At 41.0% G+C, this 17,455-nt stretch overlaps 1 protein-coding gene across 3 annotated transcripts in view; it reads left to right on the top strand.

The window, feature by feature from the left end:
* The window catches only part of ralgapa2 (Ral GTPase activating protein catalytic subunit alpha 2), a 110,469-nt gene that overhangs the window by 39,488 nt on the left and 53,526 nt on the right, over window positions 1–17,455 (top strand). For all 3 annotated transcript variants that reach the window (XR_003691049.1, XM_028565089.1, XM_028565090.1), the window contains exons 15-27: window positions 155–392; window positions 1,387–1,566; window positions 5,094–5,216; window positions 5,919–6,004; window positions 6,106–6,196; window positions 6,455–6,628; window positions 7,642–7,821; window positions 8,824–9,017; window positions 9,559–9,657; window positions 9,970–10,125; window positions 13,896–14,024; window positions 15,201–15,329; window positions 17,200–17,258. Coding sequence is in view for 2 of the 3 variants with exons in the window: in XM_028565089.1 (XP_028420890.1) it covers window positions 155–392; window positions 1,387–1,566; window positions 5,094–5,216; window positions 5,919–6,004; window positions 6,106–6,196; window positions 6,455–6,628; window positions 7,642–7,821; window positions 8,824–9,017; window positions 9,559–9,657; window positions 9,970–10,125; window positions 13,896–14,024; window positions 15,201–15,329; window positions 17,200–17,258 (1,838 nt within the window). In the remaining variant the exon portion in view is untranslated. The remainder of the gene's footprint in view (window positions 1–154; window positions 393–1,386; window positions 1,567–5,093; window positions 5,217–5,918; window positions 6,005–6,105; window positions 6,197–6,454; window positions 6,629–7,641; window positions 7,822–8,823; window positions 9,018–9,558; window positions 9,658–9,969; window positions 10,126–13,895; window positions 14,025–15,200; window positions 15,330–17,199; window positions 17,259–17,455) is intronic.

Below are 17,455 nucleotides of genomic sequence, written 5' to 3'. Positions count from 1 at the left end.
TTGGTAGTTGACAAAAAGCCAAAGAGACACTAAACCAAATTAGATGTATCAGTGTGCAATTTCTGCTTTCACATCTTATCGATAGCTGGAATTCAGAGCTGCAACTCTGCCTGTCAATGCTAATTCATCTTTCCTTGTCTCGCCTCACATTCAGACCATCATTGTGGCGTGGGTGCGAGCCAACCTGTGCGTATTTATCTCCCGGGAGCTATGGGACGAGCTGCTGGCAGTGCTGTCCTCTCTTACCTGCTGGGAGGAGCTGGTGACAGAGTGGGCCAGCATCATGGACTCGCTGACGGCTGTGCTGGCACGCTCGGTTTATGGCCTGGACATGGCCAACCTGCCTCTGGACAAACTCAGCGAACAGAAGGAGAAAAAGCAGAGAGGACGTGGTGAGGGGGAGAAATGGGGGGGAAAACTGGGAATTGGGATGGCTAGAATTTGGGTGAAATGTTTTTGAAATTGACTTTTTGGAAGATAATACTGGTTACTTTACAGTTGAGCCTTATTTTGGCCTACATTTGACTTCATGATGGTTATTGTGGATTAAGGTTTCTTTCACTTTTACAAGAAAAGTAATTTCTGTCGACTCAATGTTCTAAAATATTAGCCTCTTTTACACAGAGATTCCGCGATACTGCCGTAAGGAAGATCCGCCATTACGCTGGCCGCCCCAGATTCCAACATTCCATGTTTGTATCTTTTATACAGACCGTGAGGCGGAATAACGATGCAACATTCACACTTTGAACAATATGTGTGAAAGTGGCTAATGAAAAAAAGGAAATGAATATTTTTCATATGCAGTGGGTTGACATAACTGCACTGAATCTCACTTGTAAAGATTTGCCTCACGTTTTTGGCTTTGATTTTTGAATACCTTTGGGATTTTTGACTGTTGACTACACAAAACAACTGTGACATATAAACTACACAACTTTCATCATCAGTGTGCCTTGCTGACTGCCAGAGTGTATTTTTTGATAGTACCACTGGTGGTCGCCAAAGTCATAAATGTTCAAATCCTTCACATTGGAGCTTAGAGTGTGTACTTGACAAATGAGCTCATGCTAGTTCAGATAATATGCACACTGCATGCAATACAAGTTTAAGGAAATTTAGTTTAGGGGCAATCAGTCATTTATGTTGACAGCCACTACAGCAGTGGGGTGTTAATATTCGAAGAACATGTTTTCTTAAGGTCAAAAATACCATAACCACAATTATCCTATATCCTATATCTAAGGCAATCGGTATTGCTGAAAGCCGCAGTGAATTGTCTTGCATGTCAGTAGAGGTTGGTGGTGCTAAATCCAATTATAAAGCTGGTTGTTAATAAGAAATATACACTTTAGTACTCAGCAAGTGTTTTTCTCTGCATGTCAGGTGTGATCCAGGACTCCCAGAAAGCGGCAGCAGTGGCGCGTTCCTTCTCACTGAGTTGGAGGAACCAAGGGGAGCAGGGCGGGCCAGGAGTTCAGGAGCCCATGAGGATTCGATCCGCTACTACTTCAGGAGCTCCTGGTGTAGAGACAGCCCGTAACAACGTCCGACAGAAGGCCTCTGGTAAGTACTTGTGATATTAACGATAGCATTATTGCTGGGTTAGCTTACTATGCTATCAAAGCAGGCACAAAATACGATACAAATGTGTGGCTTTTTTAAGACCCTGCATATGAATGTATCTATATCCATGCTGTATTAATCCTCTGGCTTTGTGTGGGGCAACAACACAGCACTGATAAGCTTAGGGAGCACAGCGTCAGGCTTTATCAGGTTTATCAGACGTATTGACTGAGTGCAAAAACCTTCAGACAGGTCTATGTGTACGCTAGCCCAGGTGTCGTTGAAAGGACCAGCACCAAAGACAAAAAGGCCAGCAGATGGCCCCCATCGTTCCCCTCACATGTCCCCGGCCAATGTCAACATGTTTCAATGTCAGCTCGATTGCAGGCACACAAGCACAATTCCACCCGACAGCATGTCAAAGGCCAGCTTTGGACACTCATTGTCATTACATCAGACACTGCAAACATCCCTTATCTGATGGGAACGTGGCAGCCTAATTATAAGGTGAGCTGGGAGGCAGTATAGTAGTAGTAACTAGCTGCAGTGCCTGTCCTACTTGTCTTTATTTTGCCTAGACAGAATCTTAATGTCGAGGTCCTGGCCTTCCGCCTCCCCAATTACCACCAACATACTAAAATGACGAGCTTGTTAAGCTAGGAGCAGATGTATTTGTGCCTGAAGGATGGTGTGTGTGTGTGTGTGTGTGTGTGTGTGTGTGTGTGTGTGTGTGTGTGTGTGTGTGTGTGTGTGTGTGTGTGTGTGTGTGTGTGTGTGTGTGTGTGTGTGTGTGTGTGTGTGTTCGCTCGGACACTATTCTATTATGTCTCATGCGCATGCACCTATTCTGTTAGTCTGTTTATTTGTATCTACATGCAAGCAAAGATGGACATTAAACACTGCTGCTTCAAATTCCCTTCCCTTTCTTTGGCCTAATTGGATTTCTCCCACATTGATCTTCAAAGGCCCGGCAGCCCTCCTCCCTACTTCTCAAGAGAGGGCCCACACATCAATTGCACCGCAGTTTTTGATAGTTTCATTAAGAGTGTAATTAATGCTCATTAATATGCATAAATGGGAAGCAGTGGTGGGCTGTAGCAGGGACGATGTATCTCTCTTACAGAAAGGCGTAATTAAAGTGTGCTGAAAGCAAGAATAGAACTGTCCTCTTTCATTGCTCTCTTTGAGATTAAGCCTGAAGTGCTATCCAGATACAATAGCCAATGCCTCAGCATTGAAAAACTGTCAAAACTTGGCTGCACTTCTGCATGTAAATATAAACTAATATTGTTCAGAGATGTTGTTTTGATAATGGAGAAAAGGCTGGATATTTCATTATGGTACTCCTTAAGCTTCTACAACTAAAGAGACTCCGTTCAATCAGTTCTTTCAGTCTGCTGTTGCTGGGACGGTTGTCGGGTATACCTTTGTCTAAATTGTGATATCATAAGATAATATAATGTAGACAGAAACATAAATAACGTGTGTGTGTGTGTGTATATATATATATATATATAATTAAAACATTTGGCCTGTACACGGTTAATTATATTTTTGTTTTGGTGTACCATTTAGATAAAGCATTCTAGTTAAAAGAAATCATCCCATTCTTTTTTGTCCTAACTAAATAAAAACATAAGAACTGAATAAACTAGTCTAGTAAACGAAAGCAATACACAGCATATGTTTTATAGCACAAGGTTTTTGGTTAATTAATTAATTAATTTTAAAGAATGTGATACTTTTTAAGTTATATCAGATTTGGCAGAGCAGTATTGCCAAGTGTTCAAACATTAAACGCATCTTTTCCTAAAGCCTTTTATTAATGTTAGCCTATTTCTTTTTTCTCTTACTGTTTTTTTATTTTAGTTTGTTTTATTTGGGGTATTTTATTCTATTCTGTCATTTGATTTGCTTTATTAATTTATTTTTCTGAATTTTGTTTATCCCCCTGTGAAACAATATGTACTTTTTTTTGTTTAAAGGTCCCATGACATGGTGCTCTTTGGATGCTTTTATATAGACCTTAGTGGTCCCCTCATACTATATCTGAAGTCTCTTTCCCGAAATTCAGCCTTGGTGCAGAATTACAGCCACTAGAGCCAGTCCCACAATGAGCTTTCCTTAGGATGTGTCATTTCTGTGTCTGTAGCTATTGAGGAGGAGAGAGGAGGGGGGTGGGGGCAAGGTGGAGGGTGAGGGTGTGGCCTTGAGCAACTGCCACTTTGCTCGTTTGAAAGCCATGATGTCTCTCTCTCATGGGTGGGCCAAATTCTCTGGACGGGCAAAGCAGAGAAAGGGGAGGTAACCTTGCTCCTTAAGACCTCATAAGGAGCAGATTCCAGATCGGCCCATCTGAGCTTTCATTTTCTCAAAGGCAGAGCAGGATACCCAGGGCTCGGTTTACACCTATCACCATTTCTAGCCACTGGGGGACCATAGGCAGGCTGGGGGAGCACTTATTAATGTTAAAAAACCTCATAAAGTGAAATGTTCATGCCATGGGACTTTTAAAAAGAAAAAAAAGGTACTATAATTTTTATTTTTAAACTCTCAAATATCAATATCTATGTTCAGTATCGGTCAGGCTTTAGTCTAAACAAATGACAGTGATGCTGCATCTTACACTGTTTTATTTACAGTTTCAGTGACGTGATAACGGAGTTTGTTTTTTATCTATTTCTTTCTTCTGATATGAATCGTATTTAAAATTCTTTCTGAGAGCCACAGTTGTTGCAGCATTTCTCATTCATTTCAACGAACACTGAATTTGGCCGTATGAAGGTCAAACTCTGGTTCTGCTGTGCTTTATTTCCTGATTAGGAATGTTTTTTTTATTAATTGAAGCACTTTTGGAGCACTATGTACTTTGCTGTTACTGAATTCTGTCTTCTTCCCTTTACTTTTTTTGTTTGTTTCCACTGTCTTTCTTATTCCTCTTTTTTCTTTTTCCCTGATGGAAGCTAAGCGAAGCCAGTCCATCAGCAACTGTGTTCATCTATACGAGGCTTTGCCCGCTGCTAAAAGCGTTCCTATGCTGCTCCACACTGTGAGCTCTTTCTTGCCTGGTATCTCTTCTGGTAACTCTGCTTGCTCTCACAGACTCTCAGGTAAAGTGTGTTCTGAGAGCTGCATGTGTTTGTGTGTTTGTGACCTCCGCCCTGCCTTTCCGTCCATCTGTCACTGTTATATGCTGTCAGTTTCTGTATCTGTTGTGACAGTATCTGGATAAGAGAGGTTTATGTTTTAACAGGAATTTAAGGTTGTCTTGTGCTCACTTTTTGAAAAATGTCCAAATCTCTAGGGCAGCACTGCAATGTATAGGAATACAGTCTATAACAACTTCAAGAGTATGTTTGCATCTCCGCTGCATGTGTGCATGTCCTAATTTCTCTCCAATGTTCTCATGAATGTGTTGAATCTTCATCTGTACTCAGTGTGTTTACATGTGAAGGGTTGTGTTATGGTTTCTGTTTGGTTCTTGTGGTTCTGCCTAACTATGTGTCTTCCTTTCTCCGTTCTGTCAGATGTGGAGGAGTGTCAGCTGTCAGAATGTGGGGGAGAGGAGGAGCTGGGAGGCGGGGATAGCCCTCTGCCACGTAGCAGCAGCACCTCTGACATCACCCAACAACTGTCTGACACTTTACCAGGTATATACAAACACAAACTTGATTTTGAACTATATGTTTTACCTCTGATCTTCACTGAAATTACACCATTGGCCTCACATTGGTTATTTATTAAGAAGAGATTTAGCTGAGCTACATGCAAGCCATTGGTTAACTGAAAAGGGAAAAAATCTGTTGAGTTGTCATTTTGTTAATTACACCCTTTACAATTTAATGCAATACAATACAATAACCTAAGTCAATATTTGTTAAGCCTTTTATGTTCGTCAGATATCAGAGATCTGTAGGCTATAGTTAGTGGTGGTGTAGTATTGTAATACCATGCACATTTAATATGCATGTCTGCATCTTTTTATTAGGGTGACTGGAGACAGTTTTCATTCATTTGTACCATCTATGGAGAGGGCATTGGGAAAATCAGACATTTAGAGTGTATTCTCATATACATTTTGATGCATTTTTATTTTATTGATCTAGTTAATTTGACAGGGACTACGCTCATTAATGAACAGATTTAAAAAAAAAAAAAGAATTTTAAATGAGCCAGCATTAGCCTTGAAGACTAATTTTCATCTATTATCCTTGGCCGGATGTTAAAAAGAAACTACTTTTTGACCAATTAAACTCAAAGACATGAAGATAGTAGTAAAGCGATAAAACCTTTTTAAGATAAGTTAATTTTGGTTTCTCTGCCTATTTATAATATCCCCATTTGCACTTCAGCCCAGAAGAGAGAGTACTCCCCTACTTCCTGTGGCTCTGATAGCAGGATGTCTGAGGGAAGGAGAGAGAGCAACGAGCCACCAGTGGTGAGAAGAATCATCTTGTACTATAGTATTATGTCAAAGTAATGAAATAAGATTTGACCGTAGAAGTGTCTCTTCTTCAATGTTTGTTTCTGTATTCCTAGATCCTCATCCGGCGGAGCAGCAGTCCAGTGGAGACGGAGTGCAATGCTGAAGGACACACAAACTACACAAGACCCAAGCTCAGAGAGAAAAGTTAGAGATTACATCACTAATTATGTCTTTGAAGTGATAATCGCTGTCATTAATGTGTATTTGTATTTTTCACATAAAGAATTACAGTTTTTGAATTCAAAATTCATCAGTTAAATCAAACATTGAAGTATCAAACAAAGACCACTCTTTGCATGGATTAATTGTTTTCCTTACACAGCCAGTACATTCCATCATTCTGTATTTACCTTCTTACACTTTTAATGTCCTTTATCCACCTCATTCGTACACCCTACCTAGGTGAGAGTATAAGTAGTGAGACGTCCAACGGCTACCTCAATGAAGCTGAGGTTACCTGGCAAGCCTTTGATGAGGAAGCTGACACTCAGTCCACACAGTCAGCCCACATGGACGTGACTACCGACCCCCAGAGCCAGGGGAGTCTGCTGCTCAGCCATAATGAGGCTCTAGCAGGTATTGGAACTGAAAAGAACTCACCCATAGCACATAAAAACGATTTTGACCCTCTGTTTATACCAGATGTTAATGTAATTTACAATCAACTGCAATCTTTTTTCTTTTTTTTTAAAAGATTATTTTTTTGGGGCATTTTAGGACTTTAATTGACAGGACAGCTGAAGATGTGAAAGGGGAGAGAGAGGGGGGAATGACATGCAGCAAAGGGCCACAGGTTGGAGTCGAACCCTGGCCCGCTGCGTCTGGGAGTAAACCTCTATACATGGGCGCCCACTCTACCATTTGAGCTATCTGGGTGCCCTAACTGCAATCTTTTTGAAAAAAGTAAATACAGGCACCCTTCAGGGTACACATAAGCTGACCCTAACTTTAAAACAGGACCATTGTGTTGTGATCAGGAGCAGGTTAAATACAGGGTAAGCCATAGACCTGTATATTTTAGCACTGCTGTGAATTAAAAGAAAATAACCCTAGGTAAGCTATTGCATGGTCGATAAGCAAAAATGAGTTGAAAAGTTCAGCAGTTCTGCAGGTTTATTTGAGGTGTGTCCCATCTAGCTTGGGTTGTGGTGCCTTCATAGCCAGGTAGAGTAACCGGTAAGGAAACTTGATCAGCTTGTCATTATCTGTTGCAATACCTCTAATCTTTGATATGATATCAAAGTGCTGACAGTATTTTTGCTTGTGCATTGTGAACTTCTGTGACTGGAAAGTGACCTGTGGTCTACAGTGATTTAAACAGAACTGTAATATTTGTTAGTCACAGTTATTTTTTATTTTCATAGGAAAATAATATCAAGATTTCTCTGTGCTTTAAATGCTTCAGCTTTGAGTGCCCCCATCATTATTGATGGAGAGAATGTAATGGCCCCTCTACCCCTCCCACCCTTGCACGTGAACTTCTGTCTGTGTTGTCCTACATTGTGATCATCATGTAGTTGTTACTTTTCCTTTGTCCCTGTGCTCCCTTCCTCAAACCCAATTTTACCCCTTCCCCTTGTCGTTTTTAGGTCCCGAGTGTGCCCTCCTTCCCCACTCTGCACCCCCGTCTTACCACCACCACAACCACAACCACTACCCCCAGAACCCGCCCGCCTCACCAGCCCTGCTGGTGCACACAGAGTGCCCGCGGGACTGCCCCCTGGATGACACCATGCATCAGTCTGTCTTACACATGCCACACCACTTGGGTACTGCTCCCTAGCTGCTACTCATCATGTAGACCATTAAGCCCTCATTTACCACCGACTCTCCATGCTCTATATTTTTCAGCCTTCCCACTCTTCCTTTGCCTACATTACACTTATAGTACATGTTTGTTTTGTTCCCTTTCAATTACTCGATAAAATACATTACATTTCTTTCTTTTTTTTTTGTTCTCCTTAAAACCAAATGTGCATTCTTATATATCTATTATATATCTCTTCTTTAAAGAGCTGAAAAATCATTAATTTAGTAATCACCTCAGATCTTCTATACACACTTTCCATTTTTGTGTCTTTTCCTGGCCTTTGCTCCCCTTAACTCCCCATCGTTCTTCTGCTGCCCACTAGATGGCACTATCCTCCCACAATCCAACCTGAGTTCATTTGGATGATTCGTGTGACTTGTGTCTGTTTCTCAAAAGTATTTCAATGCTTTGATTAGTTTCAGTGGGCCAAGAACTGAGTGTTTGGATGCATTTGGGAAAATGCACAGAGAAACTAAGGATTTGGTCAACAACTGCTTAACCCTCCTATTATCTTCGGGTCAAATTTGACCAATTTTCAAAAAGTTTCTACATCATGAATTTGGGTAAAAAAAAAAGGTTCACAAAGTGGAAAAGAACAACAAAAACATCAAAAAAGAATAACTTACAAAGGACTTGGAAAAAAGCGAAAGAAAAATAAATAAATTTTTAATTTTACATTTTGACCCAGAAAAACGTGCATGGTGGACAGGAAGACAACACAAGGGTTAAATAATAACAGGATGGCTTTAACTGGTTTATTTATCTTTTATGTATTGGAGACAAGTCTCTAAATGTAAAATGCTTTTATAAAAGGTGTTTGTTGACTGAATCTAAAACCCTCTTTAAAATGTAATTTCATTTACTTTGTATTAGGTACCGGCAGCTACAAATATAGGTGTTACCAAACAATTTATTCTCTAACCCAAACCACCCCAAACTCTCTCTCTCTCTGACCATGCAGACAGTAGTGAGTGTCTGGCTGATGATGTCAGCATAATTGCTGGTGGGACCCTGACTGGCTGGCATGCTGATTCGGCCTTCGTCCTGTGGAGGAGAATTTTGGGTATCCTGGGAGATGTCAACAGCATTCGCTGCCCAAAAATCCATGCCAAGGTCCTCTTCTGTCTTTACGAGCTCTGGCACAAGCTGGCCAAGGTAAGGTGGAGAGGCAAAAACCACCTAAATACAAAGCATTTTATCCCAAAAGAGAAAAAAGATATACCCACTCTTACAAAGAGATAGTTGGCATGAAATGTACGCAATGGCTTACTATAGTACTTGTGTTTTATTTTAATCAACTGTATCTATGTTTATGGATATAGCATTTTAAACAGAGGCCTTCATATAAACTTTATCCTGTACTCTACTTCATCCTATATAGTTGGCATGAAATGTAAGTAACACAATGACTTACTATAAAAAGATGAGATTTAAGTGTTGTGTGTATTTCAGGCCTGTGTGTAATGTGTGTTCTAACAACAGAGTGAAAACATTGTAATTTCCCTTGTGGGATTAATATATTATAAATTATTATTTTAATTTAATCAACAAGTAACATAGTATCATTAAGTATCAATGTAAATGTATATAGCATTTTAAACAGAGGCCTTCACTTAAACTTTATCCTGTACTTTTTCACTCAAAGATAATGCATGGTGGTTACGTTTGTTTACCGTAAGTGAACATGTGCTTACAGATCCGGGACAATCTCGGGATCAGTGTGGACAACCAGTCTTCTCCTCCCCAGCCCACCTTCATCCCTCCTCTTCGAATGCTGGCCTCCTGGCTCTTTAGGGTACCAACAACACATAGGCACAGCAGACAACATCCAGAAAACAACAGTCACAATAATGAAATACTTTGAGGCATAAAACAAAATGTGCAAAAAGACAACAACCAGGGAACTGAGGGTTAGATTGAAAGTGTGTTATAGTTTAGTAGGTATGTAGCTAAACACACAAATTAAATTAGCAGTATTTAATCATGCACTGATTAACCTCTCTTACCACCTCTGCAGCATAATAGATGTCAAAGTCTTCAGCTCCTCATAATGATACTGACCTCAGCATATCTTTCCCCCCCCCCACCCCCACCCCACCCTCTACAGGCCACCATGCTTCCATCTGAGTACAAAGCTGGCAAGCTGCAGGCCTACAAGCTGATCTGTGAGATGATGACCAGGCACCAGGATGTGTTCCCCAACAGTGATTTCTTGGTGCACCTCTACCACATCATGCACAAGGGCATCACTAGCGAAGACCAGGTACAGCTAGCAGGTGGTACCTGCAGTATGGCTGCAAGTTGTGCTTTTATTCACCACTAGATGGTGCAACAAGTCAAACTCATGTGATGTACATGCATTGGCCCTGTTAAAAAACTGGAAAACTATGGTTTGTAGTTCCCAATTTGCCATCTCCATTTTCCTGTGTGATCTGACTCAGTGATTCCTATTCACCTGTTAGTTCTTGATCTAAATCAGGTAGCCCTTGGCTTATCATCTAATATGTGTCCAGTGCCAGTTGAGCCTCAACATGAGGACTGTAACTGACAGTATTTAGGATAGGGGTCATGTAGGTGCACTGCAGTTTAAGATTGTTGAGGCTTCTTTTGTGCTTGTTATTTTGAACACAGCGTGCCAACTAGTGGTGATGAAGAATGCCTCTGTGTTTTGGCATCTTCCACCTATTTTACCCACACCCTTCCTTGTAGTTAAATCTGGCCTAGCTCCATGCCTTCCAGACGATGCTGAGTGAAGATGAATGGAGTCCGTCTCCCAAAAAAAAAAAAAACAAAGGACGGGGATAAAAGTGTGTGTGTGTGTGTGTATATATATATGCCCTTCTGGCTTGGTTTCTATTGCGCCTTGGCAGTGCGACAAGCTTATTAGAATGTTTTCCATGTCGTTAAATAATGTTTTGAGCCCCTGCCGCGTATACGTGATTAATTAAGGATTGACGTCTGTCGCGCTCCGTTAGACTGACACGTCGGCGAGGGGCCCAGAGTAGGCTGGCCTGCCTGCCTGCCTGCCTGCCTGTCTGTGTGAATGCAAGTATGTGAAGGAGCGGGAGGGGAGCCTGGGGAACGTAGTGTAGAGTAGAGCAATGAGGGGGGCACATTGAGGGACGAGGCAACATTCTCTAGCTTTTGTTGTGGCTCTGTATAATGCATCGGGGGGGCCAGAGCCAGGCTGGCCACTGAAGCATGCTCAGATTGCCCAGAGAAAAGAGTCCTCATGCCACACAATAGACGACAGCCGCACGCCTGCTTAACATAAGAAAGTGGCTTTTACTCTTCCCCTCCTCCTTCCTCTCTGCCTTCGCCCGCAACCCCGACCTCATCCAAAAAAAGGAAAAAAAAACATACACTTTTTCAAATCCATCATATATATTTCTACTATCTGTTTTTCATGCACTCTTTTTCCGATTAGCTTACATGATTAAAGTAGCCATCAATATAGGCTGGTCTGCAAATCATCTAATATAATTGTGCTTGTGCAATTAGTTAGTTGAACATACAGTAGTTAGTTAGTTTTGGTTTTTACAAATGGTATGTAGTGTACATTTGTATCTTAAAAAATCTAAAAATGGTACAAATTCCGCACCGCGAAATTCGTGTCATTTCATATGTGTGTGATTTTAAATATTTCAACTCGAGCTATCAATTTCACGTAAGCAATGTAAAACAAAGCGAATTTACGCGGCTGGTGTAAACCCAACATCATCGACAACAGAGGGACCCTAAATCATCAACAGTAAATTCAACTCAGCTTAGAGACAAATGACAGTTCCCTTTGAGGGATTCTCCCATCTGACAGAGTGCCAAGATCAGGGCTATTGTCCTGGTTGTCATCCTCTGGTCACTGGTCTCACAAAGGCATGACCATAGCACACTAGCAGAAATCTAGCCATTAGGTCTACTGTCTGGACTGCAATAGTCAACAGCATATTTAGTGGTGTACACAAATAAAGCTTTTTGTGTACCAATTAATTTAGCATAGGTTAAATATGCTATCATCCATGCATATACTCTTAAAACACCAGTTAATCTTGCATATAACATGCTAGGTACAAGGGGACAGGCAGTTTTCCACACCTGTGCTTTCAGACCAAAACTAGGTCCTCCTTAACTTAAGTTCATCTTCTCACTGCAAAAAAAGAGGTCTTGTATAATTTACATATTGCCAGATTAAAATGTGACAGTTGACCCCTAAACCAAAAACGTGGCTGTTGATTAAACCTCTCACCTCGTAGTTATGCAGGTGGGTTATATCCGTTCTTAACAGATTGTGAAGGGAAAACCCCAGATATGCATAGTGATGATAGTGGTGTTGAATTGCAACAGGAAATCTGGCCCATACTAAACTGGAAATGTCCATGTTTATTAAATGAGACAAAAACTTTCCGTTGAGTAATACTGGACTGAACCCTGTCACCCCAGGTGCCAGCAGGTGGACAGAGCGTGATTTCCTCGAGATGAGGCCAAATGAAAAGGCCTGAGGTGGCTCTATTCAGAGTTACATTAATGCACCTTTTGTTGATGCGGGGGCCATTCCTACTGCCAACACAGCGCCACATGTGGGGCTCACTTCCCATTTCTATACACACACCTCAAATCAGGTTTCCTCTACATACAATAGAAAACACTTTGCATTCTACATTTGTGGCTTCCTCTAAAATGCTCATTTCAGGCAATCAAGCAACAGTTTGTTGCATGCTAATTACCTCTTTCTGCACTGCACATTATGCTCCAGAGGTCAATTACCAACAAAATGAGGGTAAAATGGGCCCTCAATCCTAAAGCTCTTTCCACCAATTTTCCACATGCAGTGCATCATGTTGGATTGCCTCTGAATGTTTATTCTATTCCTCTTTTGTCCACCTGCATTCCCTGTTTACCAAAGCTTCGGGTGATTAATGTCCTAGATGTGTGTGTGTGTGTGTGTGTGTGTGTGTGTGTGTGTGTGTGTGTGTGTGTGTGTGTGTGTGTGTGTGTGTGTGTGTGTGTGTGTGTGTGTGTGTGTGTGTGTGTGTGTGTGTGTGTGTGTGTGTGTGTGTGTGTGTGAGAGACAGAGCGAGAGAAACTGTGTGCATGCGTGTTTGCTAAGGTGCCCTGATGTTTGAACTGTCCGATTTACACAAGTTTATGGCCAAGACGGCAGGTGTTTCTAGCCTGGACCTTGCCTTTGTACACAAATATGCACGTGCATGTCTCAGATAAGAGAGAATCAATCTTTCTGCCTTGCTGAGGTAATGCATTCTTATACCAATATGTTTTTGGGTTGTTTTGTTTCTTCTGTCAATGAATAGTAAATAAAACCATTTACCTTCTAAATATAGCATGGAAAACCTGTTAAGAGCTCTCTATGCTTTTTTTTCTCACGTGGTATTATATTGTACATACTTGAGCACTTTGTGCAGAGCCCTCTGCAGTACAGCATATGTCAATGTTGAAAGAGCACCCATCTGCCACTGAGCCGCCTGAACCTCTCCAAAACAATACCTTGTCTCTTGCTTTAATTACAGGTTTGCTTGTGTGTATATACATGGGACTCACGAAAGTTGAGGTCTTTAGTTCTTTCTCTGTCTTATCCTCTGTGAACAATCCATCTGCTGCTCTCTCTCTCTCTCTCTCTCTCTCTCTCTCTCTCTCTCTCTCTCTCTCTCTCTCTCAAGAGATTGTCTTTATATATGTCTTTTAGTGACATGTACTGTTGAGTGCCTTACTTTTCTCAACACACTTAAAATGCTTAGGAAAAAGCTTTCTCACTGCCATATCTCTCACATGGTGGCCCATTTACCAAATATTTCTGCTTCTCTCCACCCACACTAACAAGACCATGTGCTCATACCAAATGCAAAAATTTCATCTAACTGTGAAGAAGTGCTAAGATACTCAGTTTTAGTTCTGATAGATGATAGTGGTTTATTCCGGTATCAAGTCAGTTGTTGATGGCTAATAACATAAATATCAATATAAAAATGATGGTTTGTGTACTGACTATTAACATTTGTGTATGTGCATGCTTATCATCAGGATGTTTTGAACACCATAATTCGTTCCTGCTCTCCTCGTTTCTTCTTCCTCGGTCTGCCGGGCTTCACCATGCTTGTTGGAGATTTCATCACTGCTGCGGCCCGTGTTCTCAGCTCTGACTCCTCAGAGGTACGCACACACTTTTATCATATCAATCAAACTGGAATCTATATAAGTTTCAAAAACTAGAAAAAGTTGTTAAATATCACACATATTAAAAGTTTTCAGGATAATAATGAAAATGTTTTAGAACTCGTTTTTAAAGATGCAAAAAAATGCAAAAACAGAATTCCTCCTCATACTGGTTGATCTTCAGTGTCTCATTCACTCACTCACTCACTCACTCACTCACTCTCATAACTGATAGTTCTATGAATAACATATGCCCCTGTAATAGTTTTAATACATTTTAGCAGCCTTTTGACATTGAAAAGTTCAAATTGTTTTGTCAGTAGTTAATAGTAGTTATAAAATAGAGTCTGAGGGACAAAATAACACAAATATTACAAAAGAGTTATGTTGAGGCGGTTCCCTAGTTGCGGGTGCATGAAACAAACCAAGTCTGTCCTACTTGTTAGAAATTGACAAATCGCCTACTGGCTATACCTATTGCCTATATATAAAACTTGATTTAAATGTACACATCTTTAACTCAAAGGTCTACAACTGCTGTTTTTTGAGAAGCAAAGAGCAATTAATTACACCTAAAACAAATGTCTGTAATTAGTCAGACATTTTTAACTGAAAATGTTTCAATTAATGCACAAGGGCATCACATTCAAAGTGTGAAGTATTAACTCTGTCACATTTGATTCATTGTGGAAATCAACGTGTTCACATGAACACACAGGCTTATGATGCAAACATTTTGCACGACTGTGGCTAGATTTGGAACAATTACTAGAGACTATGTTGACAGACAAGTAAGATAACGGGTTGCCAGAGTGCACAGATTTAAATATGGGCAAGTTAGTGTTGACTGTCTCTTACTTATCTAAACTGTTATATGTCAAGAACAAGGACCTTTTTATGTGTTTTTTCTTACTGTATTGGTTGCCAAATACTGTAATTTCAACATGATGTACAATCTGCTTTAGAGCTGTATCCATCGCATGTTTTATCAGTAATTTTGTTGTACCATGTGTCAGATTCTGTTGTGCATCAGCAGAATCATGAATAAAGACGCAATTAATTCTGCTGGATCCCTCCAATCCTTATTCCCCGGAAAGCGACCTTCCCTCTTCCCGTTGTTTTCATGCAACTTTAGGGAATGAATGATGGCATGTCTTTTCTCATCTCTTCCAGGCTCCAAGGATGGAGGCTCAGACAATACTGGGCTCCCTTGTGTGTTTCCCCAACCTTTACCTCCAGATTCCTGTACTGCAGCGTGTGCCTGGCTCTGATGACATCATTTTAGGCAATGAGGATATCAAGGTAAATGGTCAACATGTGCCATATTGGATATATCCTGTAATAACATTTAAATGCAAAACTGCTCCCTGTATATTGTAAGTGGATTAGTCACCTGCAGTCAACAAAGAGTTTTACACATTTCTCAGAAAATGTAAACATTATAGGATCTTAAAGCAGGATTTATGCTTCTGCGGAGGCTCCACGCAGTAACCTGACTCCGCCAGATGGATTGCTTTGCATTTGCTCGGCATATCCATCTGGGAACTTTCCGTTGGAGATCTTTTGGGAAGGGGCGGAAATACTGGTTAGCTGATTGGATGAACCATCTGTCTATCACCTATGTTGGTGATAGACGGGCCAAATCAACCAATCAGATCCACGAAGCGTATGAAAATACAACCACAAGCCCGCCCCTGCTGCTGCAGGCAAAGCATAGCTCGTTAGCTCAGCATGCAAACATGTCGGTAAAGGATATTTGCCGTTTGTGTAATGAGAATTTAGGAATAAAAGGCACCTGTTCACACTCCCAGACCATGTGCAGAAAAATTCCAGTTTGTTCAGGTTGGCAGAACGTCAATCGGGAGTAGGAATGGCTTTAGAGACGTATCTCTTCTGAGGAGTCCGTGCGTCGATCTCTTTAAGAGAATAGCAGGGACCGGCATGTGTGTGTTAGAGTTTAGATTTGCGGGCCGATATTTCCCGCCACTCTCCTCGGGCCGGGCCCTTGATCAAGCATTTGTGTTTTTTTTAATCGTAACTTTATTAGTATAATTGGGTGAGGAGAAAGCTATGCCTCTCCAGCTTGTCCAATGGCTCTGGGTAGATGTCCTGCACTGACTTGAGTGTGAGGTAAACTGTGCTAAATCATGTCTCCCCCATCTGTAGCACTGTCTTCCATAATTGCGCAACCAGGCCAGATTGTTTCAGATATCTCACGAGTCCTTTAGCAGCAGATATGGTCTCTCTTATATCTGGCGGGTTGTCGGCCAGTGCGTGAGACAAGAAAGTCTCCTATAGGGTTCCAGGGCTTTGATTATGTTGCTGCCTTGATCTGTTACCCAAACTATTTGGCTGAGGGAGCTAGGGTCGAGGTTTTTTTTTACGTTTCTTCATTTGGATCCTTCATGCGAAGTGCGATCCATTCCATTCTGAATAAACAAACAACGCAGTTTACATGCTTTGTCCTTGTTGCATTATTCATTAAGATAATTCTAAACAGATTTCTGTAGTTCAAACAACTCTGAATTGTAGTTGAGAGTCAGTTATAACGGCCCACGTATTAAAAAATTGTTGGGTTTAAATCGGGCTCGTGCTCATAATTACAGTTAATGTGTTGGGTCAGGCTGGGACACAACGTGCACGGGCTCGGGTAGGGTCGGGCTTGACTTTTTTTTTTGGGCCCGATCTAAGCTTTAGTGTGTGTGCGTGAGAAGCGTAGGGTAGAGCGAGTAAGAGAGTGACGGGGATTAGCTTCAGAGCGAGTATCGACTCTGAAGGCATAGTGCAAAGTGTCTCCCTTGTGCTTTCTAACCACGGTCGGAAATCTGTAGCAGACAAAGTTAACCCTCTCCTTGATTTCATGTTATTTATGGAGAACGAGAACCCGGAAATGAGTAGATGGAAATACAACGCTACCAAGCCATGGCCAAGCGACGTGTGTTGCCACAACTTGTAGTTACATTTTTTGAAAGGTGCACATCAGGCCCGCATGACTGGTCCTACGTACGTACCCGTGGCATCGATTTACCTCAAAAGCATAAATTGGCCTTAAGTATGATGTCTTATGTTACAATTAATGGTATCATATCTTTACAAATATAAAATGATGGGAATGGCCTAGATTATCATTTGAGAACATGTAGTACATTTAGCATGTTTTTTTTCTTTTCAGGATTGTCTGGTTAACATCCTGCTAGAGACTGCAACAAAGGAGCACTGTGAAGGGGCCAGGTATGATCGCCAATATTAGTGATGCTTATTTTTTTTTCTTAGGTGACATTGTCTATTTATTTTATTAGTTTGATGTGAATGTGTTTTTACATGTATAATTACAATTTAAAAGCTAATTGATACAGAGCATTTATTAATATAAGAAATTCTGTGCAATGCTATTAAAGCCCATTTACCAAACAAATATTTTCACTTCT

This window comes from Perca flavescens, chromosome 20 (assembly GCF_004354835.1).
Source record: "Perca flavescens isolate YP-PL-M2 chromosome 20, PFLA_1.0, whole genome shotgun sequence".
Lineage (NCBI taxonomy): Eukaryota > Metazoa > Chordata > Actinopteri > Perciformes > Percidae > Perca > Perca flavescens.
The sequence above is the reverse complement of the archived record's forward strand: the minus strand, read 5'-3'. Positions and strand labels throughout refer to the sequence as shown.